This window comes from Euphorbia lathyris, chromosome 1, assembly GCF_963576675.1.
Source record: "Euphorbia lathyris chromosome 1, ddEupLath1.1, whole genome shotgun sequence".
NCBI classification, from domain to species: Eukaryota; Viridiplantae; Streptophyta; class Magnoliopsida; order Malpighiales; family Euphorbiaceae; genus Euphorbia; species Euphorbia lathyris.
In genome coordinates, this window is record NC_088910.1 from 133,174,137 (window position 1) to 133,197,771 (window position 23,635).

General features: G+C 38.1%; 1 protein-coding gene across 15 annotated transcripts; it reads right to left on the reverse strand.

The window, feature by feature from the left end:
- Positions 1 to 789: 789 nt before the first annotated feature.
- On the reverse strand, positions 790 to 23,277 carry LOC136211034 (uncharacterized). 15 transcript variants are annotated; one of them, XM_066002530.1, is made up of 14 exons: positions 23,020 to 23,270; positions 22,578 to 22,950; positions 22,261 to 22,308; positions 21,809 to 21,878; positions 21,619 to 21,751; positions 21,476 to 21,534; positions 20,313 to 20,737; positions 19,755 to 19,832; positions 19,557 to 19,625; positions 4,131 to 4,202; positions 3,973 to 4,014; positions 3,745 to 3,814; positions 1,143 to 1,446; positions 790 to 981 (listed from the first exon to the last, which is right to left on the reverse strand). In XM_066002530.1, the coding sequence occupies exons 5-7, from the start codon at positions 21,716 to 21,718 to the stop codon at positions 20,516 to 20,518; spliced, it is 381 nt and encodes a 126-aa protein (XP_065858602.1). In that variant the 5' UTR covers positions 21,719 to 21,751; positions 21,809 to 21,878; positions 22,261 to 22,308; positions 22,578 to 22,950; positions 23,020 to 23,270; the 3' UTR covers positions 790 to 981; positions 1,143 to 1,446; positions 3,745 to 3,814; positions 3,973 to 4,014; positions 4,131 to 4,202; positions 19,557 to 19,625; positions 19,755 to 19,832; positions 20,313 to 20,515. The 15 variants fall into 15 exon arrangements, with proteins under 15 accessions (XP_065858602.1, XP_065858600.1, XP_065858601.1 ...); XM_066002528.1 differs by having other exon boundaries at positions 3,973 to 4,017; XM_066002529.1 differs by having other exon boundaries at positions 3,973 to 4,017; positions 4,109 to 4,202.
- Between the last annotated feature and the right edge of the window lie 358 nt (positions 23,278 to 23,635).

Genomic DNA, 23,635 nt, shown 5'->3' on the forward strand with positions numbered 1-23,635 from the left:
GGTTAAGACATTTGATGATGTTTCAATTGGTTAAAGGTTCAATCCTCCAAATTTACGTTTAAAATATATATTTTTCAGTTCATTAGTTGTGTCGCACTTGTGAACACTAGTTACTCTGTAGTAGTGAGCATTTCTTTACTAGTGTTGATAAGTTGGTATTTTATAGTCTATCTAGAATCTGAAATCCTACTATAATTTTGATAATTCTATAGTTGTTGCCTTGAATAAAAGAAAAACTGAGAATATACAACAAATAAAAATAAAAGTAAATACTCTCTGATTAATTTAATCAGTATATACATGTACACTACGCCAAAACCCTCTTCAGATGACGGTCAGGGCTCGCTGCCGTCTATTGCACCTTCAAACGATGGTCAGGTTCTGTGATGTTTCGTCATCACACATGACATTAGCCTATTTTCTTACTGTCATCTTTCCCTTGTTACGATGCACCTTATTTATTACTGCCGTCACCTTTAATGTCATCACATGACATTCTGACAATTAAAACCGTCAGGTTAGCGTGTGGGAAATTGACATATTTAATTTGAGATGACAGTTTGTATAATAAATTCTGCCGTTATAGCCTATTTAGATGGCACAGGTCTTAATCAACCATGTCAAAGGAGTTTTTTCATATGACAGAAACATTTTTTTAATGTCTTTTTATTGCTGTTTAGATGACATTTTTCAAAATTAAAATGTCACTTTATGCCTTCTTCTTTGTTTGAATTTCTGGTTTTTATACCTGAATACAGAAACATTCTAAAATATGAAGATTAAATGATGTATAACAATGGTTTCAATTTTATTGGAGACCAATACTCATAACATGTTTACATTTGTGCCTAACGTCAATCCATATCTTGAATAACCAATACATTTCTGAATTAAAACACAAAAATAATAACCAATATCTTCCATAAGTCAATCCATATCTTGGAGTAATAATTAGGCCTATAATCCCAAAGGTCTTGGTATCTGCAAAAGCCAAGCAGGTCATTAATATTACACACAACCCTAAACTCAGTAGTAATTAGGTGACCCTTCCCCTTTCACGGCCTTTCACTTACCACAATCATATCACTATAAATATATGCATCATAATTCATAATCATACCTTCAACAACTAGAAAACTTACCAACAATGGATCCCCTTGTTGAAACTCCAGGAGACATAATTGCTGACTTGAATAAGTTGTACGATGAGAACCCAGGGTGGCTTCTGGCCATCAATGGTACGTATGTCAATCCATAGTTGTTCTGTTACCCTTCCAGGTTTCTTCTGTGTATTTCTAATGATTCTTTTTGGATGATAACGTATAGGTCCTCTCAATGGTAACTTCTTCACATGGTCGATCAGGATGAAAGTCCCCCAATACACCCCATATGAAAGGGGTGTATTTGAAATCAAAATCAGCTACCCTCCGGATTTCCCAAACAGACCTACAAAAGTAATATTAACTCAGATCAGTAAGATATAATCACCTATATGAAACATACACTAATACATCTCTCCTCGTATTCTTAGTTTTCTTTCCGGAATAGGATGTCATCCTAACGTGGCTCCACAGGGGTCGATTCATCTTCCCCGTATCCTTAATAACCATCGCTTTTCCACTGCCACGGTATAATGCAACCATTTATCTATTTCATTTGATAAACATACAACATCATATTTTTGTTCTAATTATTCTATGCATTTTGTAGTTTGTGGCACACATATGATCTACTTCTACAGCCCCACATTGAGGAGCCATTTCCTGGGCAAGAAGCAGTTGCTGAGCAATACCGCAGCAACAGGAAAGAGTATGAGGGGATCGTCCGGATATGGACTGAGGAGTATGCAAAGAGCATATAGGGTGTCCAAATCTACTAAACTATATTGGCTAAGAGAAAGGAGAATCGGAAGGCAATGTGAGCTCCAAATGTGGTTCTCATTCCAATTCCAAATTTCCTTTCTTTAGTCAAAATAGTTAAGGAGCTTTGGACCTTTAATTCCCCACCTTTTGTAATATATAACGTAGAGCTTTGTTCTCCTAAACTGACCCTTTTATAATGCTTCTTCCACTTGGTAATGAGGGTTATGATGCTGTCACCACAAGGGACTCTGTTTGTGCTGAATATGAAGGGTGTTCAAATCTCTTAAGCTGTCTTGACTAAGTGAAAGGAGAATTGAAAGGCAATGTGATATCCAAATGTGGTTCTCATTCCAATTCCAAATTTCCTTTCACTAGTCAAAACAGCTAAGGAACTTTGGACTGTCAATTACAACCGAAAGGCAACACTCATCCCCCCTTTTGTAATATAAAGTAGAGCTTTGCTATTCAGTTTGTATGTATGTGCAAGTAGACTAAACTGACCCTTTTACAATGCTCCCTCCACTTGGGTTGTACTCGTGGTACTCTAAACTTGGTAATGAGGTTTATGATGATGTCAAAACAAGGGACTCTGTTTGTGATGAATGCATCATAAACCTATCACCATGTTTAATGTTGTTGTTACGATATCAAACCGAGTGGAAAGGAACATAGTAAGAGTATGGCCAATGCACATATATAACCCTTTATGTAGAACTTGTTATTCAGTTCGTATGTATATGTATATTCTATCTAATCAAAATATATCTTATCATTTGCAAGCCATATCAGTACATGCAATTCGCCTAAATGTACCCTTTAATACATGCTTCATAAATGAATTGCATTCAGAATCCTTACTTATCATTTCAAATAAAAATGAGGCAGTTGAGTTCATAACATTTTCAGCTTTAAGAGTATGCCTAACATGCTATAACAAGTAGACAACATATTCAAGTAGACATGTATATTCAAGTGAACATGCTATAACAAGTATACAACTTATTCGTGCATGTCTATTCCTTACTTATTCAAGACAACTTATTCCTTACTTATCATCATAGGTCATGTTCAATTTCAAAACATGCTTAATGATCATTCATCAATGTTCCTCTAATACTTGATGCATAATTAATAAGCTACATGCCCAAATGAACAATCGTACACATACTCATACAGAACCTCAAACATAAACATCAACAGAACATCATACATAAGCATGTTTCATACACATACACATACTCAATCACTTCCAGCAGTATAACTCATAGGTGTAAGAGTAGTGCCAATCTCAATGAACATTCAAAGCTTTAGAGTATACCTAATCAGCCACATGCTTAATGATCATTCATCAATGTTCTTCTAATACTTGATGCATGATTAATAAGCTACATGCCCAAATGAACAATCATACACATACTCATACAAAACCTCAAACATAAACATCAACAGAACATCATACATAAGCATGTTTCATACACATACACATACTCAATCACTTCTAGCAGTATAACTCATAAGTGTAAGAGTAGTGCCAATCTCAATGAACATTCAAAGCTTTAGAGTATGCCTAATCAGCCACATGCTTAATGATCATTCATACATAAACTCTATGAGTCCTAGCTTCCTAAACAGTTATATCTAACCAATCAGTTCATACCAATCATTTTATCATCACCCAAAACATCATACATATATGTAATCGTTCAGTTCAAACCCACATAACAATATATATACTAAATCTGGCTAGTTTCCTAAATCAATGAGTTCTAGGTTCCAAAACAGTACATCAAACATACACAATCACTTCTAAAGGCATGACCAATCAGTTCAAACCAACATAACATTAACATATATTCAGTAAGTTAAAGAAATCTTCCCATACGCTAAAAGCATGAACCGATTGACAATCTCTTCAATCAGCCTTTCCATGTACTGAAGCATTCTTACTATCCCTACAAATAGTGTTCAAATAAAAAGGAATCAGATGAGTTCATACCATCTACTGTATCAGGCAATGTCTTGCCCTAGATTAAAAAAGATAAAGACCCAAGCTTTACAGTAGTGAATCTAAATACAATAAAATCAGTGTAGCTAAGCGAGAGATCTAAACCTGTCAATGATATGTCTGAAAATCACAAGATCCTTATACCAGCTGCTGAAATCGACATACACAAAAGTAAATCGGATGAGGAAAAGATAGAGTAAGGAACAATGATACATCTAGGAACGAAGAAAATATGGCTTACCAGTACCATGTTTCAAGCTTACCCAGTGATTGCATGTTCAAATCAACCATGGAGATATAGAGGGATGAGAGGGATGAAGCTTGCGTAACCTAAACTGGGGTTTGGGATTAAGAGAGGGTTTATATATCAGCTGAAATTTCAGTCAAAATGATATAGAGCGCCTAAAATTTGGTATGGCCGCGTAAGTGAAATCTCATTTGCCGCTTTTTTGTTTTCGGCATACAATGACATTCATTTATTAGAAGTGTCATCTGTTGAGCGCATCAAATTTAACGAAAACGCGCGTTTTCTTTGGATGACAGGATTCTGTAATCGTAATGTCATCTGAGAATCGAGCGCATTTTTTATTTCGCCTTAAGATGACATACAGTTAAAATATTGTCACGAAAAATATTCAGATGACACGAAAACAAATGTATGTCATGTATCTTGTGTCATGTGAAAGGGAAAATGGCATAGTGGTATTTATACTAATTATGTGTATATATGTATTTACAATTATACTCTTAAATACATTAATAATTGATAGGGGTATTTTACCCCTATCTTTTAGCGTGATTTACGGTTTAATTTTAGAAGAAATAAATAAGTTTAATTATAAAAAAAAGAGTGTTTTTAATAAAATAGCGAAATAAGAATAAAGTCTGTGCTTCTAGCTAATTTCCCTCGTTTTTTATTAGTTTAGGAAATAAAAACGTCAAGCTAACTCGGCTCTCAAGATTTGTATTTCAGGTACGAGCAAGGAGTGAAAATCTACTCAAATACGCGGGGCGTATCATCCTATACGCGGGGCGTAAAACATGGTGTCAGGAATAATTGCCTTATCCGCAGACACCACGTAGAACTGACTCAGCATACGCGGGGCGTATGACACCTTACGCGAGGCGTGTGACATATGTCGGAAATGATTGGCCTAATCTTGAAAGTCAGACTGCACTGTCTTCTTGAGTCAACTCTTTTACGCGGGGCGTACTTCAACTACGCACGGCGTAAAAGCTCCAATTCAAGCAATAAAACTTCAGAGACTCAAACTCGCGGGGCGTACTTTAGCTACACGGGGCGTGTTTGAGACAACAAGACATGGAATTGGTCCACATGCAGGAGATTTCTGACGGAATGGGCATATACGCGGGGCATGCCTCACCTTACGCGGGGCGTATCATGGGATTTCTGCACCAAATAATGTTGCTCCATACTTGTACCTTGTGAAGTTACAATTCTACCCCTAGCTTGATGTATAAATAAGAGTGACTAGCACTCATTTAGATATCTCTTGAAACCTTGAACATAGCTACATTTTGCTTCTTCTAGATAGTTGTTGTATAGTTTTGGTTTTAGATTCAGTTTATGTAATAAAAACTCTCCCACCCCGAGAGCTTGTTCGGTTATTCCGGCGTTCCATCAACGTTCCGCTCCATCATTCATCACCAAGCTCGAGAGTTCCACCTCCAAGTCCTAAGAGACGGCCTTGAGTCCGGTTGGCTAGTTCCGAGGGCCGATTCTTCCCTCTTCGCTTGCTAATTAGCTTGCACTCTTCCTATGTACTAGGCTTGGTTGTATTCTTCATTTATGCTTTCCACATTTATAATATATGGTTTGCAATTTCCGTTTCTATATACGTGTTGATGTTTATTACTTGTTTTGATACTCGTAATTGACTATTGTGTAGGGGAACGCGATTTCCAACGCCATTCGGGCTATCTTTAGGGGATTCATATAGGTGTTGCCTTACCGGAAGTGACGCTCTGGAAACCGTAGGAATTGACAAGCCACGGAACTTACGGGCCATAGTTTCTGATCCCCAGCATTAGACACGCCTTGACTAGGAACCACGTAGTCTAAGTACTTCACGGGTCGGTCGAACTACACGTAGTCGTCTTTGCAAGAGTAAATCGTCAACCGAATATATTCGGAGTTATTGCATATTATATTTATAACTTATCGTCACCCATATCACTCCATGGAGTTTTTAGCTACATAAATCTGTGTCGCCAATAGTTAGGAATAGTGTGTAGTTGTGTCTTACTTTACCCCAAAGTAATCGTCGCTTAAATAACATACGAAACCGAGTTGTCTAATACTTGTAGTTATAAATCCCGTGCATCCGATACCCGGTCTTAACCGGATTATTACTTGATACGACGGGGTACACTTGCCCCTAAGTAGTCGTAGCGTCTAGTAGAGTTAAGAGCAATTTATAAAGATCACATCCCTATAGAGTCCGCACTCATAATATATACATTTCATCGTAGAAACTCTACCACTAGGCGTCGCGCATATCAAGTTTTTGGCGCCATTGCCGGGGATTTATAATATCTTGCAATATTAGACAAAAACGTTTTATTGTTAGTTTAAGCATTTGTAAATATTATTTTCTCTTTTTGTGAACAATTTATTTCGTTCTATGTTGTTACTAATGATTTGTTTCAGGGTATGATGCTTCATAGTCGTCATCGGTGGGACGACCGCATGGATGACGAATGCCCACACTCAACCTCGCAATTCGATGTGGTAAACTCTCTGCTTAAAGATATTCATGAAGGATTATCTAACACTGAGACATATTTCAGGGAAATAGGAAATCTATGGGCCAGATTGAAGTCTCCTCGTGATTCCGCCGCGGACGAATCAAGTCGAGAGTCCAATTCGGTTTGTCAAAATGAGAAGCTCGAGTTAATCGGGTTTTCTCAAAAGGATTCCCCAAAGAATAAAAGTCGTCTCAGTTGTGAGGAAACGGACATCGATAAGCCGGTTGTGTGTGGACCCATGGAAATAAATCTAAAGCTAGAAGAGTTGGAGGTCCCTTCTACCTCGGAACATTTCGCTCCTTTTGAACTAGCAAAGGAGTCAAATAGGGAGCAAACTAAACTCTTCGATAATTTCTGTACATATAGTTTTTGGTTTTTGTCAAATTCTTTTGAAGCGAACAGTCCGTTTTGCAGGTACGGGTTGTTTATTCAAGAATTTGAATTCCTAACGCGAATGGAAGCATACACCTAGGAGGAAGTTCAAAGTCGAGCTACTTCGACTCAAAACGTAGCACCGGTTTGAGTTTCTCGAACCACTTGTTTATATATATTATAAACGTTTTTCAACTTATTTTTATTTTTGTTTGTCTCTACTTCTAGTATTTTTACGTATGCCATTGTTAGTTTCCGCCATCTCATCATCTTCCCTTTCAGCTATCATTTTATTTTTACCCTCATTTTATTTTCTTTTGTATCCTCTTGCATAAATAAAAATAAGAAAAACAAATCCCATATTAATCCAAAACATTTTTTGAGCTACGCGAGATGTACAGCCCCATGCGCCCCGCGTAGTTGTGTGTCTGCCCATTTTACTCAATAAAAGACACACTACGCGGGACGTATCCTCCGTCACGCCCCGCGTACCCATCGTGAGTAAAACCATTTCGAATAAGCGCCACGTGGGAGGACACGCGGGACGCGCCTCAGGACACGCCTTGCGTATCCTCGGGGAGTTGTGAATTGCAACTCCCCATGGCAACTCCCTTTTCCTCAAACTTCCCATCACTCATCTTCCCCATACACCTTTTCCACTTCCACACTCCACCTTCCTTTCCATCCAATCAACTTCCACCTTTTCAAATTCAAACTCCCTCCACAATAAATTTTAACTACCTCCTTAATTACAATTTAAATAATAAATAAAAATATTAAGCAATTAATAATTAAACATAAAAATCATAAAAACTCATTAAAAACTCATAAAACTTAAAATTAAAAATCAGAAAACTGATCAAAAACCGAAAAATCCTCCCCCTCTTACGCGGGGCGTATCTCCATATACGTCCCGCGTCCTAGCCCGTTTTTCCACCAAAAAGGGGCAGGAGGTGCGACACGCGAGGCGTGCCCTCTTTCACGTCCCGCGTACCGCACCAATTCTTGCGAAAAATAAGCTCAGGGGGGGATACGCGGGGCGTGGTCCCTTCACGCCTCGTGTACCCCTCTGGGAATCCGAGCTTTGCTTTGATTTCCCACTTTTCCCTATTTAAACCCCTCTTCTCCCTCTCTTTCTCACTCACACAACCTACCTACACTCTCTACCCCTCATCCACTCCTCTCCCATCTTTCACCACCATGGTTAGGCGAAAACATACCGCCGACATGCGTCCCCCACGATCCACTAGGGCCCGTTCTTCCCGTTCCGCACAAAATCAACAACCATCACCCGAACGGGAGGGGACACCACCACTTACCCGCCTACACCGGGCTCATTTTCATCTCCTAACCGAGGGGGAGGCCGAGCACTACCAAACACTCTCCGCCGCCCACTTTATGGAACTCCCATACATTGAGCGGAACACTCTTGACCGTTTCGGCCTAAGCGGGGCTTACGTGGAGCGCCTCTGTGCCCTCTCTTGGTACGATCACTTTCTTGCACGGCACCACGTTTACCCCTCCTTAGTTTTGGAGTTCTACACCACCCTCACCTCTAACAACGTCCCCGGTGCCGTCCTCTTCAATTTCCGCCTTCACAACCACCCCTTCACCATTGATACCCAATGGCTCCGCAATCACTTCACCAAACAAGCGGAAGATGGTATCTCCCATTGGCCCGAGGATGTTTCCGCTCGTGATTTTTAGACCTCCATCACCGGGTCCGAGGATTATGATGTCTCCAACCTCCGCCCCTCTTTCATTCGTGATCCAATCCTCCAACTTCTCCACCGCTTCATCTCCGTCTACTTTTTGGGGAAGTCGGAATCCACCAAGGTCAACAAGGACGAACTTTTGGCACTCTATTGTTGTGTCAACAACCGTGCCTATGACCTCTCCTATCTTGTGGCCATCCAACTCCACCACATCTCCACCCGAAAGCGGGGCAAGATCGGGTTGGGCCATCTAGTCACTCTTTTCGCCACTTCCGCTCTTGGCGAGGCTACCCTTGCTCGCCTCCCAAGCCTTTTGCCTCGGCCAGTGGAGAAAAATGCCTTCAAATCCCTTAAGCGCTCCACCTCGGGCCCGGGTGAAACCTCAGGGGCGGCTCGCTCTCACGAGGAGGAAGGTTCGGATTCGGATATGGGCCTCAATTTCAGTCCTCCGCCTAACCATGACTTCAATGCCATCTATGCTCGGTTGGATATCTTAGAGGATAACCAACGCCGGGACCGGGTTTATTATGACTCCCAATTCGCCACCCTCAACACCCGCTTCGACTCCATCGAAGGACAACAACGGGAGGATCGGGTTCATCTCGATGCTCGATTCAATGCCCTCACCAACTCCTTCGCCTCCTACTTTAACGTCCATGGCAATCCACCTCCCCCACAATCATAGTTTCCATTCCTTTTCTCTTCATGTTTTCTTTATGTATTTTCTTTTTGATGTTGTTTTTATTATTTCCTATGTTGTTTTTATGTTTTTAATGTACGATGCTGTTTTTATTATAATCGTGAAGTTCCGTTTGTGTTTTATGCTTTCGTTATTTTCGTTTTTTATTGTTTAGAATAACACCACGCAGGGCGTACCCCATGGTACGCCCCGCGTACCCACCATTTTTGTGCTTCAAATAAGTTCAGAAACTCAAACACGCGGGACGCCCTGTTCCTGCGCCCCGCGTATTTGAGTCTCTGACCCCAAAAACAATAAAAACGCCGCCTTACGCGGGGCGCCCTCCCTATTACGCCCCGCATATTTGAGTCTCTGACTCAAAACGCATTAAAAATGCTACCCTGCGCGGGGCGCCCCCTGGGCATGCCTCGCGTAGGGCCCCTGACTACTAAGGGTCTTCTTTTCCTTCTTTACTTTATTTTTGTTTTTGTTTTAACCTCTTTTTGCGACGCCCTTGGAATAGGCGTCATTTTAAATAACGCGGAGGGTCGTGCAACCCCGCACTTAACGTTTGTTTTGCACTAACAAAAACAAAAATAAAAATAAAATAAATACAAAAATAATTAAACTACTTTATTGAATCTTTCAAATTTTTCACAACAGGCTATCCCTCCTTCGGAAATCAATTAAAGTTCCGTTATTTGTCATCAAAAATAAGAAACGTCGACACAAGGGGATGACCTAATTAAGGAATTTTTAGTCTTGGTTTTGAAATTAGGGAATTTGTGCAAAGCTTAGATTAGTACTAAACTAAGGCATTGAGGCTTAACCTAAATGTTATCTCCATAATAAACTTTAAAAAGGCAATAGAAACGGGATAGTTGAGAATTTAGTGAAGACTTGATAGTACACAATTTAAACCCGAATCTTTGTGAGGTATTTTTGAGCCTAAAAGAGTTTGTACGAGAACTCTAATTCTTTCACAATTTTTCGAGAGCTTTGACTTCACTTGACTCATAGAATTTGCATCCAATACCGGGTTAAGTACACTTATTTTTGGTAAAAAGGCAATAGATGATAAACCGAACCCATGTAGGCTAATTTTCCTTAATTTATTTTTCTCGTTTTCATTGAACATTAGGAAACCCCTTCGAGCCTATTAACCAACTTTTTTTTAATAATACCCTTTTAACATTTAACCCTTTTTCCTCTTGTTCGAATACCGACAAAACCAATTTGCACCTAAATCACTCGGAAAAAGTCACGACCTTGGCAAATGAGCACCATAAGCTTTCAAAATTTTGTTTTGTGCCTCTATCAAAACAGAGGATACGATAAAAAAAAAGGCATTCTCAAGCTCCACCCGAGCAATTTTGAAGTATATTTTGTAAAAATCGCCAAGGCCAAAATAAACAAAAAACACGGTGCAAACACAAAACGGTATTTTCGAACTCGAGTTTCTTTAAACTAACCACTAAAGAAGCCACCCACATTACAACCCCCCTCCGGGTTCATTTTTAATGTTGCCTAACCATATTTTGGGAGGAAAAACCCGGATGAAAATGCAAATTCAACATGATCTCGAGTAAGTGCAAAGAAGAGTGCTAAAACACCGACCCACCTAAAATTGAGCGTAAGAGCGAAATCCCTTGGTGAGGTACTATCGGGTTCTCAAAGGATATTCAACCCCCGTTAATATTGCCTATTAATCTTGATCATGGAGGTTTCAAACAAGTTTCGTACTCAATTGTTTGCGTAGGTACTTACCAAAACCCTTGTATAAAACCATAACTTTGAAATCACGCACTTGGCAAAACCAACCTTCGGTTTGTTTCTTAATTTTCTCAATCCCTTGTCTTTCGATTTCTTTTACTTGAGGACAAGTAAAACTTTAAAGTCCGAGGAGGTTTGATAGGGGTATTTTACCCCTATCTTTTAGCGTGATTTACGGTTTAATTTTAGAAGAAATAAATAAGTTTAATTACAAAAAAAGAGTGTTTTTAATAAAATAGCGAAATAAGAATAAAGTCTGTGCTTCTAGCTAATTTTCCTCGTTTTTTATTAGTTTAGGAAATAAAAACGTCAAGCTAACTCGGCTCTCAAGATTTGTATTTCAGGTACGAGCAAGGAGTGAAAATCTACTCAAATACGCGGGGCGTATCATCCTATACGCGGGGCGTAAAACATGGTGTCAGGAATAATTGCCTTATCCGCAGACACCACGTAGAACTGACTCAGCATACGCGGGGCGTATGACACCTTACGCGAGGCGTATGACATATGTCGGAAATGATTGTCCTAATCCTGAAAGTCAGACTGCATTGTCTCCTTGAGTCAACTCTTTTACACGGGGCGTACTTCAACTACGCACGGCATAAAAGCTCCAATTCAAGCAATAAAACTTCAGAGACTCAAACACGCGGGGCGTACTTTAGCTACGCGGGGAGTGTTTGAGACAACAAGACACGAAATTGGTCCATATGCAGGAGATTTCTGACGGAATGGGCATATACGCGAGGCGTGCCTCACCTTACGCGGGGCGTATCATGGGATTTCTGCACCAAATAATGTTGCTCCATACTTGTACCTTGTGAAGTTACAATTCTACCCCTAGCTTGAGGTATAAATAAGAGTGACTAGCAATCATTTAGATATCTCTTGAAACCTTGAACATAGCTACATTTTGCTTCTTCTAGATAGTTGTTGTATAGTTTTGGTTTTAGATTCAGTTTATGTAATAAAAACTCTCCCACCCCGAGAGCTTGTTCGGTTATTCCGGCGTTCCATCAACGTTCCGCTCCATCATTCATCACCAAGCTCGAGAGTTCCACCTCCAAGTCCTAAGAGACGGCCTTGAGTCCGGTTGGCTAGTTCCGAGGGTCGATTCTTCCCTCTTCGCTTGCTAATTAGCTTGCACTCTTCATGTGTACTAGGCTTGGTTGTATTCTTCATTTATGCTTTCCACATTTATAATATATGGTTTGCAATTTCCGTTTCTATATACGTGTTGATGTTTATTACTTGTTTTGATACTCGTAATTGACTATTGTGTAGGGGAACGCGATTTCCGACGCCATTCGGGCTATCTTTAGGGATTCATATAGGTGTTGCCTTACCGGAAGTGACGCTCCGGAAACCGTAGGAATTGACAAGCCACGGAACTTACGGGCCCTAGTTTCTGATCCCCAGCATTAGACACGCCTTGACTAGGAACCACGTAGTCTAAGTACTTCACGGGTCGGTCGAACTACACGTAGTCGTCTTTGCAAGAGTAAATCGTCAACCAAATATATTCGGAGTTATTGTATATTATATTTATAACTTATCGTCACCCATATCACTTCATGGAGTTTTTAGCTACATAAATCTGTGTCGCCAATAGTTAGGAATAGTGTGTAGTTGTGTCTTACTTTACCCCAAAGTAATCATCGCTTAAATAACATACGAAACCGAGTCATCTAATACTTGTAGTTATAAATCCCGTGGATTCGATACCCGGTCTTAACCGGATTATTACTTGATACGACGGGGTACACTTGTCCCTAAGTAGTCGTAGCGTCTAGTAGAGTTAAGAGCAATTTATAAAGATCACATCCATAGATATAGAGTCCGCACTCATAATATATACATTTCATCGTAGAAACTCTACCATTAGGCGTCGCGCACATCAATAATCCCTTCAAGATGAAGGTTCTGATGAAGAAAACAAAGAGAGGAAGTGGATAAGGGTTTGCTAAGAAAATCAACAAGTTGAAGTTTAGTAGAAGTATGAGGAGTGGAAGGGAAACCGGAGAGAAGATGTTTATGAACAATATGATAATCAATATCCAAAAGTTTGGTTCGTTCGTGAATTTCTAGACTAGAAGCGATATGAATAGTAGTCTCTATTAGAGATTATATTGTTTTACTTGTAGATTATATCTTATATATATAGTTAGCTAGTTAGCTCCTTATCTCTATCTATTAGTCATTCACTTCAACATGAACTGTACTCTGTATATATATGGAATTATATATCAATGATTCAAACCGTTACATGGTATCAGAGACGAAAACTCTAACCTATCTCTCTCTCTCCCAAACCCTAACCTATCTTTCTCTCTCTATCTCACCGTAACCCCTCCCTCACTCCCCTTCCAGCGCCATCGTCTTCCTCCTCCACCGCAATGACCACCACTACCGCGGCGTCTAACACCGGAACCCCCAACACTGGCCATTCCAACACCAATACAACCAATACCGATAACAACCCCACCACTCATCCGTCCCTCACCATTTCCAATATTTCAACATTTTTCAATGTTACCCTAGATATTGAAAAAGGACACTACCCGACCTGGGTTGCCCTGTTTAAACTTCATGCCAAAGACTTCCAAGTTCTAGACCATATTCTTCCTCCTCAAACCACAAATCCTTCCGCTACCTCCCTTCAAAACACAAACCCTGAACTTTGGTCCCGTATTGACTCTGTTGTCCTCTAGTGGATTTACAGTACCATCTCCCTTGATTTGCTTCACACTATTATTGAAGCAGATTCGTCTGCAGCAAAGGCCTGAAGCCATCTCCAGGATATTTTTTCAGACAATAAGCACTCTCGTGCTCTCTTCCTTCAACAAGAGTTCTCAAAAATTAAACTCGATGACTTCTCTGACATATCCTCTTACTGTCAGCATCTCAAATCCCTGTCCGATCAACTCTCAAATGTGGTCTGTCCTGTTACCAATGATCAAATGGTCTTACAACTCATCTCTGGCTTAACTGATGCCTATGATACTGTCGGCACCCAGATCCGACACGGAGATCCTCTTCCTTCCTTTCACAAAGCCCGATCCATGCTTTGAAGAAACCTCTAGAGCTTGCAAACATAGCCCATCCTCCGACCCTATCGCCCTCACCGCAGCAACAGACACCGTCGACCCGCCATCGCATTACACACCCTCACGGCCTGCGCATCACTGAACGCCACAATATCATCGCGGCGGCGGACACGGTGGTCGGCACTCCCGCGACAGAGGGGGCCGGTCTAATTATCGACACTCGACAGGCTCCTCCTACCGTCAACCATTCAACCCGCCTTGGGCTCCATACTACCCTTGGGCGCCGCAGCAGCCCTGGGCCACCCTACCGTGTCCCTTCCCGACGGCTTCATGGAATACTCAGCCCCCTTCTAGCCGCCCACAGCCACATTCTGGCATCCTTGGCCCGTGCCCCAACATGCCACATGCACATCTAAATGTGGCAAGTTCATCTTATGCACCAACAGACATTGAAAAAGCCATGCACACCATGACTATCACACCACCTTATCAATGGCACATGGACATCGGAGCTACATCCCACATGACAGCTCACAAAGGTACACTCACATCTTATTTTAATTCGGTCCTCAATGGAAATATTATTGTCGGTAATGGTAATTGTGTACCTATTTGTGGTTCTAGTAATGCATCTTTTGCCACTAAACACCATCCTCTTAAATTGAATAATGTTTTGCATGCCCCCCAACTTGTTAAAAATCTTATTTCTGTCCGTCAATTTATCAATGATAACCAAGTTTCTCTGGAATTTGATCCTTTGGGTTTCTCTGTGAAGGATTTACAGACGGGAACACATATCATGAGATGTAATAGTCAAATATATTTTTTTCGGATGCAGAATTGATTAAACCGCAATGTATATATAGATGGAGCTAATGTGTCATTTTCTCCTTTTTTACTTATAAATAATTTTAATTACATTTTTATATTTATCTATAAAAAGATTATTTTATTCGTATTATATCTAAGGGTTCTACAGAATTTAGATTATTTCCTAAAATCTCTCTAATTTTTTGCATATCTATATATAATATAAAACAGTAACGATGAAGCTGATGCGTCACTTCCTTCTTTTATTAGTGATAAAAATACAATATAATATATAATATATTAATTTTAATTATATTATTATATATTCTATAAAAAGATTATTTTATTCGTATTATATTTAAGAGTGCTACAAAATTTAGATAAGTCCCTAACATCTCTCTAATATATATATATATATATATATATATATATATATATATATATATATATATATATATATATATATATATAATATAAAATAGTAGCAATGGAGCTTATGTGTCACTTCCGCTTTTTTACGGATAAAAAATATAATATAATATATTAAATTATTTAAAGTATAAAAATAAAATAATAAAATTTAATTTAGATAAGACCTTTATATTATTAAATTTAATTATTAAATTACAGATATTTTTAATATTTATATGTCAAGATGAATCCGTGCATCGCACAGATAAAAAACTAGTTTTAATATAGGGCAAAGTACGAAAAAATGCTCGTGGTTTGTCTTATTTACAAATAGAGGTCTGTGGTTTAAAAATTTATAAATAGAGATATGTAGTATGTATTTTTTTACAAAACAAAGTATTTAAAATTAAACTTTGAAGTAATTGATGACAATCAAAAACATTTTTTAATTTTTTTCAATTATATTTATATATTGACAAAACACAGATCCTAAAATCAAATTGTAACCGTGTAAAATGAACTTAAATATCAATTTAGTTCATAAACTGACAGATTAATAAAAAAACGTAAAATTCCACCATATTATTTATTTTTTCGATTTAGAAAGTTGTATTTTTCGGGGGTTGTGTTCTGCTCATATGTAAGAGTATTTTTTTTTAAATAAAAATGTCTTTGGTTGTAATCAGAACTTACATGTGTAATTGTAATACTTTGTTTAATAAATAAAACATATCACAGATCTTTATTTATAAATTTTTAAACCACGTGCCTCTGTTTGCAAATTGGAAAAACCACAAGCATTTTTTTCGTACTTTTCCCTTTAATATATATTAGGGATCTAATCCACGATTTTAGATGGTTAAACACCAAATTAACTTTAAACTTTGGATAATGTACAAAAATACCTCTAATGTTGACAGCCAGGAGCAATTTTATCTCTAACATCTAAAATGTTAAAATTTGACTCCTAATGTTGGTAGTCAAGAGCAATTTTACCATAATGTTATCAAGTTGAGCAATTTTATCTTAACTTTATGAAAAACAAAGTATGGACGACAGTGGACTGAACCTGAAATTAAGGTTTTTTAATTCAGCCATTCAGCTCAATCCGGCTCGAGCCTAAGGCATATTTAATACGAGTTGAGCTCGGTTTGGAAATATGTTTTTATTGAAAAGCCCAATACCATCCGACCTGATCCGATCCAAAATCCATTTGTAAACTTTTAAAACATGTGTTTTTGCAAATCTGTCACTAACCCTAAACCTTAGTTTGCCTGAAATAAATATTGAACTAACGTTTTCTTATTCTTTTTAAAAATTGTCCGAATTCTACCATTTTGTAGATTTTCCAATCACAAACCCATACATACACCTACTGAATAGCTTCCCAATCTCAGTTTTTGACTGTTTGTTTATGGCCGGAACGGGTGGAGCATCCATGGTGGAAAGCCAGGGAAGTGGAGTTGGAAGCTGCGATCCAGAAAATGGAAATAAAAGAATCAAATCCGGCAAAGAAGAAGAAGACCGCATTAGTGCCTTGCCGGATTTCCTTATTCACCGCATCCTCTCCTTCCTGCCAGCAACCGATTTAGTCAAGACTTTAGTTCTATCCAAATGGTGGAAGTATCAATGGACTCATGTTCCTGTTCTCAAATTCTTTCCTAATGATAGTATGTCTCACGAAATGTTTTCCAATTTCATTGACAAAACCCTAATTCTCCATGATTGCTCCAATATGGACAAATTCGTCATCAAATTGAAACGTTTCACTAAGGAGTATGCATATCCTAATTTAGATTTGTGGATCCGTTTTGCTGTGAGAAAAGATGTAAAGGAGCTCGTTCTCAATTTCAACAACAACTTCGTCTACTACCCGTTGCCGCAATTTCTTTTCAACAATTCTTCATTGGTTGAATTGAAGTTATTTACATTTAGTTTAACGCCCATTGAGAAAGTAAATTGGGAATCTGTCAAAAGTTTGTGTTTATATGATTGTGAAGTGGAAGATAAAGAGTTTGAGAATGTTTTATGTGGTAGTCCTCTCCTTGAACACTTGGAATTATGCAACTGTAATTTGTTTCAAGGGCTTGTTATTGCCTCTGAAAGTTTGAAAACTCTTATTTTGGATGAAGTTTGCAGTGAATGTAGTGTCATTGAAATTTCATCTCCTAATATTGAGAGATTGAGAATATCAGGTCTAGTGTGGTTTAAATCTCTTAAATTAGTGAATTTGCCTTCTTCACTTCATGGTACTTTTGATTTTTACTTCGACATTGAGGAGTTTGAAGAAGAAACGAGTCGTGATGACTACATCAATTTGGTACAGATTCTCAGGCAGATTGAGCATGTTGAGAAGCTAGAAATTGGGCGTTGGTTGATTCAGGTAAGTTCCATATTAGGAATTCAGTCTCATTGAATTTTTTTAAGTTTAATTTCCTTTAACAGATGAATCATAGAATTTGAAATTTGAATGATTATATAATAGTTACTCAACTTTGTGACTCCCTTTGGGCGTGTCTCGGATTTAGGCGTGGTACGAGTTATTCTTTTGGTTCAATCGTTCGTTATTGACAATGACTCATTCCCTTTTATTCGTGTGGGTTCGTGTCTCGATTTTTGGATTACAACGGGATCTTTTGGATCTATCGAGAGACGTAACCACGTGTTTATTTAGTGACAGTGTCACTTTTGGATTTTTTTAGGGAACGGACTCATCGCGTAACGGGTTTGTTTCTAGCGTCAAAATCCGCTTGCTCGTTTTAGCTACGTGGAAAGACGGCGAGTCTTATTCGAGCGCATGATAATCTTTCGGCTAGTAACAATTCTTTATTTCTTCCAATTTACGGGATATAACATCCTAGCGTGGTTATAGAAAATGAACGTTTCGTTTAATCGCATGCTTATTCGAAGCAGGGATATTACCATTCTTTTTCATTTAGGCACGAACTAAGAAAACACGCAGATCGGGCCATATTTCTTGTAGTTTTGGTAACGGTCGAAATGATCGAGCCATTAGTCGAACCCACAGTCTCGTCCATATGGTGCAATTATGCGGTTTAGCTTAATCCGGCTTCGTGATTTTTAAACGGTGTATATACCAGTTCGAGGCACGTATTTAACGACATTGGTTCATTTTCTTTCACTAGTGGAAAAAAGGCCATCTGCATCGGCCGTTTAGGACCATTTGCATCGGTTTTTGGGCGATGCAAAAGGTCTCGACGCAAATGAATTTGCATCGGCCGGCGGCCGATGCAAATGGTCGAAGCATTTGCATCGGCCCTTTAAAAGGACCGATGCAAATGAGACCGCATTTGCATCGGCCCTTTTAAAGGGCCGATGCAAATGCTTCGACCATTTGCATCGGTCCTTTTAAAGGGCCGATGCAAATGATGCTTTTTCATTTTAAAAAAATTAATTTGGATTGAATGGAGCTCTATAATATGCCAAATAGCTTTGATTCATATATATTTGGGATCGCACCTGGAAATACAAAAAAGAGTTAGTTTATGGAATAGATCATTTTTACATTTCTCTATATGATAAGGCAAGATAATGTGAACAACAGAATGCGTAGCTCAGTTAACACAGTAGCATAACATATTATGAATTAATAGCATCTGTACCTACATAAGGGACTGATCTAGATAACTAATATTGTCTTATGCTTCAAAAAATCTGCAAAAAGCTTCAATTTTTGTACAATAAATAACTAAGGGCTTACAGTTCTAAAATCGGACAAAAAAACACTATTTTGTTGTCCATTGCACAGTAGATTATACATGATAATATCCACATTTCATGACCTCCTATTGTTCCAGTAACTATACCAACTATCAGAGGCAGGAAATGCATTTATGCTAAAATACTAGTGACATTGTTAGGCATGACAAGGGCTCTTGCAACCAATCAAATATCACATATTCATTGGCGGCCATTTTAAGAAGAACCAAGCTTACACAGAAGCTATTGGCATCTAAAAAAGAAGATTTTTTTAATATGTCAAGGCCCTGTTCTTGAAATTGCATATCAGTATAACAAACAGAAAGCATTTCACCAAATGCTCATGTTTTCATTAACCAAATAACCATAAATACATTAGTAACAATGTATTATTACCTTTTCCGGCATTAGAGCGAAAATCCTCGGAATAGCATAAATATCCGTGTCAAGAGGAGTAACATACATCTGCAGCAAATGAAAGAAAAAAATGATAACCAAAATATAGATGAAATATAAGATATAAGCAACAAAATTCTAACAAACTAAAGTTTGCAAATATGAACATCGCAACAAATTAGCAAGAATACTAGGTACCACAAACATCGCAACTCCTGAACCAGGGCACTATCCCTTTCTGGATCAACAACATTCTTGGAAAATGAGACAATGAAGCTGCTACACACACCAAATTCTTATATTAGATTATGAGATTTTACAATCAAATTCTCCTGATGAATCAACAAAAAAAAAATCATCTATTAGCTTAGTAATTCCTATCACTAAGATATAACAAGACTCAAAATTCCAAGACCATTTAATATTCATCTAGACTTCTCCCAATGAAAGATTGCCTGTCTAAAGTCTGGTTCGCAGACCAAACAAAAAAATTCTAGTTGTAAATGTTCATAATTTAAGGATATCATTATCATGAAAATAAATAACTCATAAAAACCAATAATAAAAAAAGCAAATTGAGACATGAATTTGTATACCATACAAACACAATTTTGGCCCAAGTTATCAAATGGTGATCATGAAATATCACTAAGAGGAAGTTTAACATGCCTCAGGTGATCAGGCTTGACTGGCAGAATATAGTAATAAAGTTGCACAAAATTCAACAAACAAAGAAGGTGTAAATCGAAAACTTACAATAGGATCCTTACTAATTAGAGAATCATTCGCAACTAGACTTTTTTGCTTCGTATAACTTCCAAAATTAAGGAACTAGCCTGATAGGCTGCGCCTCATAGTATCCATTGAATTTCCAATTGGCCGTGATTCTTCTTTGCTTGCAACAAAGGAGTATACAAAAGCACAGACCACAAAAGTAAACAAATTAGATAATAATCACCTCAAAAAAATAAATGCAGAACTAGATGCAACAAGACAAAAGCAGCAAAGAGGGAGCATATAGATAATTCATCCTGTGTAATTTTTGCTAGAGAATGCTTAATAGAAGAACCAAAGACATTCAGTATCCTTGCCTCAAAGAAATAGCGTGTAGGAGAACCTGATGTAATACCCATTTCAGTTCCACAAAAGTCTATACCACTCTCCATCACTCTAGAATGCACCTGAAATCAGACACATTGACCATAAAGGGTATATAAAAGGAAAATATTAAACCCAATTCATCTACATTTTGAAGATCAGGTAGTTCGCATTCAAGGAAGAGGAGTTGAGTGCTTTATGTTCGGTATATTTCATATACCTGACAGCATAAGCAATTATGCAAAAAAAAAAGAATACCAAGCTACTGTTTCTATGAGCTAAACGTGTGCATTCACCTAGCAAAACCATTAAGCATCAGGTGCAATAATCAGTGAAATCCTCAAAAGAAATAAAGGAAAGATCTATGCAGGCAGCAATAGCACAAAATAGGACCAAACAGCAACCAATATACACATCATAACACACAATGAGTGAGCCCTCAAAATTTTCATTTCAATATATTTTAAACCTGGACAATCACAAGAAACTGAATATGAAAAAAAGTAATAATCAGCAAAATAATCTCGAAAACAAAATTGTAATTGATGGGGCCTTGTCAAAGTTGTGAAGAAAACAAGAGGCAAGCCATAAATTACATACTGCAACATTGTAAAGATGGATTTAGTATCACTGGTAAATAGGCGTAAAAGAAAATATGCCCTTGAGCCAAGAAGAAGTTGAGTATTTATAAACAGATCTGCTTATAAAACCCAACTAACTTGATCTGAGTTTCCACATATATCTGCTTAAAAACTGAAGTGGTAACATACCTATAAATTAATAGAGAAAAAGCAGGTAAAATTTTAAAGTTTAGTACTTACAATGTTGGTTTCTATAGCTACAACATCTACTTTTACTCCTTTGATCTGATTCAGTCCCTCTGGAAATTAAAAAGTCCATTTATATTTAGAGTAGTGCTTTGCAAAGTATGAGGGAAGTAATGATTAAATGAAGCATAATTAACCTGCTAATGTCTTGGTGTTCATGTGATCATCCTTGAGCTTTCCAATTTTTTCTTGTACAGCAACTAGAGCAGCAGCACAAAGCATACCAACTTGTCTCATTCCACCTCCTAATGTTTTCCTAAGGATTCTAGCCTAAACAAAGAGTTAGACTTCTTAAAAAACAAATAAAATGCTAAGTTTAGTTATTACCTTAGCAATAAAGGGTTTGAACCAACAATGACTGAACCAACTGGTGCACCCAAGCCTTTTGATAAGCAACCTGGTTCAATTTCAAGGAGATGCTATGAAAGTTTGTGAAACTATTCAATAAAATGAAACTAACTATTTTATTTGCCGAAACTGAATCAGCAGCTTCAACAAGCCTATAAACATGAACTCCAAGTGCCTAAAAGAGATTTATGTTCAATCAGATACTTGAAATGTATGCTAATGATACTTATAAAGGAACCATAACTCATAATTGCTGCATGAACTCTTGCTTTGGCTTCAAAACAATGCCACTTATTTCTTGCTTAACTGTACAATTGATTTAAATTAACTAGACATTGAAGCCCAAAAAAATCAGCTTAAAATCCAAAATGAAAACAAACTCAAAACAATATTATTATAGAAGCTGCTCTAACTAAAAAATGAGGAGAAACCTTTACAATCTCGTACTTGTTGTAGAGTTTAGCATACAGAGCTTCCATCTGCAACAGAATGTAGTTGTCCACTACTCAGTGACAATAACATAATCATACTAGAGAAATCAAACTATGAAACCAAGTTCCTAAAATAACGGTAGAAAAGAAACGGATACCGGAAAAGCAATTTTTAAGAAAAGTTAGCTAGGAACCGTAATAGAAACAGAAAAAAAAACAGAAACGGACAAAATGCGGAAACATCGAACTTGTTCAGTTCCATTTTGTACCATCACCAAAACCACTTCAAATTGAAAAAGGAAAGTGGAAAACCTTACCAGGAACAGAAGTGTCATAGAAGATCGTCGAGGCCTGAACTACGGTGGCCCTTACAGTAAGTGAAGAGGAATCAACTCCGATGTCTGCCTTGGTGAAAAGAGGGGATTCTGGTGGTGGTTGTGGATGTGGCGACGGAATGAGCGCCATTTTTGTCTCTACTGGTGAGAGATTGAGAGTGGTTGAAGTAATGGCGATTTGGGTAATTTTTTGAAAATTTGGTAATTTTTTTTATGAGTATAAGGAAGTTGAAGACGAACAGAAAGAAGAGAGAGAGAGGGTTTGCGAAAATTATGCTTCAATCGATTGAATTTTTCACAGCCCAAAACTAGAAATGAACCTGGATCTACGCTAGGGAACCCTAGAATCGAACCACTGCATAAAATGGATTCTTGAAATCAAAATTTTATAGATATGCAAACTCAAACTCAAATGGTTTCTTACCGGAGTCACCGTCGCCGTCGTAGGACAGCACTGCAGGAGACTCAAAGCCTGAAGACGAGCAGGAGAACAGAGTGAGGTAGTCGGAGGTGGAAAACGCCTCCATTGGAGGGAGCTAGGTTTAGGTCTTGTGAGGAGAGGAGCGAGATGGAAGGCGGCTCCAAACTTGAAACATTAACCCTAAAAATCCAAATCTATACTTAACACATTTGCGTCGGTCTTATAAAAAAAACAGATGCAAATAGTATAGTTATTTGCATCGGCCCTTAAATGGGGCCGATGCAAATAATTCAATTGATATTTGCATCGGTCCTTTTAAAAGGGCCGATGCAAATAATACAGTTATTTGCATCGGCCCTTTTAAAGGGCCAATGCAAATACTAAATATCATGCTATTTGCGTCGGTCACAAATAAGGGGCCGATGTTGCATCGCATTTTATAAGGGCCGATGCAAATAGCCATTTTTCCACTAGTGTTTAACTACTTTCGGGATTGACATATATCGTAGATGCAGAATGATTTTGGTCATTTTTATTTTCTTAGTCACTTTTGCGGATACGTCCATTTCTTCTTAGAACAATGCAAGGTGTAATGTAAGAGCTCATTTTTTATTTGGAA

What these genes read in the sequence shown, in the direction of transcription:
- LOC136211034 (XM_066002532.1), bottom strand. Translation starts at nt 21,718, where the DNA reads ATGAGACAAGTTGGTATGCTTTGTGCTGCTGCTCTAGTTGCTGTACAA. An exon ending in GAACACCAAGACATTAGCAG is followed by an intron (nt 21,535 to 21,618) that starts GTTAATTATGCT and finishes TTTAATTTCCAG; the next exon opens with AGGGACTGAATCAGATCAAA. An exon ending in TAGCTATAGAAACCAACATT is followed by an intron (nt 20,738 to 21,475) that starts GTAAGTACTAAA and finishes GTCTGATTTCAG; the next exon opens with GTGCATTCTAGAGTGATGGA.